The sequence below is a fragment of the Branchiostoma floridae genome, chromosome 17 (assembly GCF_000003815.2).
Source record: "Branchiostoma floridae strain S238N-H82 chromosome 17, Bfl_VNyyK, whole genome shotgun sequence".
In the NCBI taxonomy this organism is placed as follows: Eukaryota; Metazoa; Chordata; class Leptocardii; order Amphioxiformes; family Branchiostomatidae; genus Branchiostoma; species Branchiostoma floridae.
Window position 1 is genome coordinate 11,554,016 of NC_049995.1, and position 3,091 is coordinate 11,557,106.

At 40.4% G+C, this 3,091-nt stretch overlaps 1 protein-coding gene across 1 annotated transcript in view; it reads left to right on the forward strand.

Moving 5' to 3' along the window:
- The window catches only part of LOC118404268 (serine/threonine-protein kinase 3-like), a gene marked incomplete in the record, with an annotated part of 24,841 nt that overhangs the window by 3,792 nt on the left and 17,958 nt on the right, over window positions 1-3,091 (forward strand). Inside the window, 1 exon segment of the mRNA XM_035803327.1 lies at window positions 2,452-2,580. Coding sequence (XP_035659220.1) covers window positions 2,452-2,580 — 129 coding nt within the window.

The window sequence follows — 3,091 nt, forward strand, 5'->3', positions numbered from 1 at the left end:
AAAAATATCCCGTTATCCCCCCGGTTCGGGGGTTTTTCCTTGGCTCTTTAAAATATGGAAGACAGACCCTTCCTTAGGGGGGGCCGGTGTTTTTCCTTGATTGTTTGTAAAAAGAAAGCCCCCTTTTTTTCCCCTGAATGGTGTCTTACCTGGCCTGTAGTCAAGGAAACACACCTTACTCACCTGTACGGTGTCTTACCTGGTCTGTAATCAAAGGAAATACACGTTACTCACCTGTACGGTGTCTTACCTGGTCTGTAATCAAAGGAAATACAGGTTACTCACCTGTACGGTGTCTTACCTAGTCTGTAGTCAAGGAAACACACCTTACTCACCCGTACGGTGTCTTACCTGGTCCCTAATCAAAGGAAATACACGTTACTCACCTGTACGGTGTCTTACCTGGTCTGTAATCAAAGGAAATACACGTTACTCACCTGTACGGTGTCTTAAATAGTCTGTAGTCAAGGAAACACACCTTACTCACCTGTACGGTGTCTTACCTGGTCTGTAATCAAAGGAAATGCACGTTACTCACCTGTACGGTGTCTTACCTAGTCTGTAGTCAAGGAAACACACCTTACTCACCTGTACGGTTTCTTACCTGGTCTGTAATCAAAGGAAATACACGTTACTCACCTGTACGGTGTCTTACCTGGTCTGTAATGAAAGGAAATACACGTTGCTCACCTGTAAGGTGTCTTACCTAGTCTGTAGTCAAGGAAACACACCTTACTCACCTGTACGGTGTCTTACCTGGTCTGCTTTAAAAGGAAACACACCTTACTTACCTGTACGGCGTCTTACCTGGCCTGTTATAAAAGGAAACACACCTTACTTACCTGTATTGTTGTCATTTATTAAGAAGAGAAAAAAACAATTTGTTTGTAAATGTTAATAAAGGTACATTTTACAATTGAAATTTTCTACGTCATAACTAAATGTTATAAAACATTTCCTTTCTGTACTCAGAAGAGGAGCCCGCTTGTGCCATGTTCCAACATTCTATTAGGCATGTGGTCACATTTTACTGCACATAAATAATGCAATTAATATTGTTTATGTGTCAACTTCTTCCAATACTTTAAAAATATTTAGGAAGTGAAACGAAATACATTTTTGTATTTGAAATAAGTTTGTACACACTGTAACAGATACTCATCTAATCAAATCCTCATTGTAACAATGTTTCTGTGATAAATAAAGATAAGAAAAGTCCAGTTTGGTGAAGAGTTATTATTATAATGTAAATAGTATTGTTAATAATAAATAGCTATGTTTTTCTAGTATTGGTTACCTGCCTATTCAGGTTTATATAACACTAATGTGTCTGAGCCTTTTGTACATTAATTGGGCACTGAGGTGAATCAATATCCATATTTGCACTAAGTTCCTCAAACCTGGGTAATAATAGCACAGAAAAAATGACCACATTGTAAATATCAGTCAGATGATAGCACTATGAAATGAAAATCTTGTTCAGAATTCACTCTAAAATGGTTGTATGAGAAGCTATGCTACAACAGTCCCTCCCGCGATACTTATAGAACAGTCCCGCAAGGAGGTCACATGACTAGTGCCCGCCATTTTGAATTGCTATAGTTAAAGTATGGTAGTATCGTCGCCGTACATTTTGACCAAAAACAGGGACTTAAAATGCTTGTAAAGCACGGAAACTCCGTACACATCAATGGGACACCATCTTGAACATGTTTGTGGCGGTAGGTTTAGGTGTCGTTGCGCGACGGCCGATATTTTTGTGGATATAGTGGGCATTCGCTAAAAAGACATTTTGCTGGGCGTTCGCTAAAAAGACCATCGAGAATCGAAAACTTTGATTTATGTCACTTCGGGTCAATGGATTGACTTAAAACTCAGGATTAATACATGGGAGCACAACGTGGACATATTCCAAGCAAAAAAAATGAGATTCGTGCAGCGCGGACTTCTCTAGAGTGGGCGTTTGTGGGCATTCGCTAAAAAGACCCTCCCATGCATGTATTACTCCAAGTGGATACCCTAAAAGAGCACCAATCGCCCCCAAAAAAGAATAGCTGCAGGAACATGTGTTTATAGCAGTGAAAATTCCCCTTTAGACAACCCAACTCATCTGAAATGTCAAAGTGGTGGAAGCTTTTTTGTACCTTCAACAGCCAAATGCCAGGTTGAGCTTCATAGTTCAAAATTGCCTCTTGCAGTGTGAGGCTACATATGTAACTATGGGAAAATGTAATTGCCATAAAAAGAGACTAGGTATTTAGATGTTGTTAGCATAGAATGAATGACAGCAATACTTCCCTCTTTTCACATGTACTTTTGTATTGAAGTAAATGGGAAGCTGAAACTCATGAATGAGACCTTGTTCAGACATCTTGTGGTTGACTGTGGTCTCCCATCTCAGTTGGTATGTTCTTAATATATCAATAACAATTCTGTGGTCTCCCCCTGCAGTTCCTATGGCAGTGTGTTCAAGGCCATGCACAAGGAGTCTGGACAGGTCCTGGCCATCAAACAGGTTCCCGTGGATACAGACCTGCAGGAGATCATCAAGGAAATATCCATCATGCAACAGTGTGACAGGTAAGGCCAGTAACTACTGAGGGTCTGCATGCTCTTTTACGTAAGGCGTGGGCAACCTATTTTTATTTCCTGTAACTCGTAGAGAAAACCATCTTATCTACATAATTCGCAGCGAGGCGACCAAATCTAGCGTAATTGCCATCCTTGATTTAGAGTAATACGTAGGGGGTTCTTCTGAATTCAGTGTAAATCGTTGTTAGGACCCCCCATGTTGACCCTCACTACTGCCACAGTCACTATTTTTTCTTATTGATTGTAAATGAGGAATTCTTGTTAGGCTGTAGAAGAACCAACTAGATGTCTGTACAAAATGCTCACAGATTGTGTGACTTGACAATGGACAAACAGACTCTTCCATAGGTGGTGACAGAGAGGACAGTTGCAATGTACAGTATTTATGGGTTCATTGCACCAAGGAAATTTCTCTACTTTTTGCCAAGCATAATGGTCAGTGGACCACGATTCAACGTTCTGTCCTAAAGCCCCGTTTACAAATCAAGAATTTAGCTCG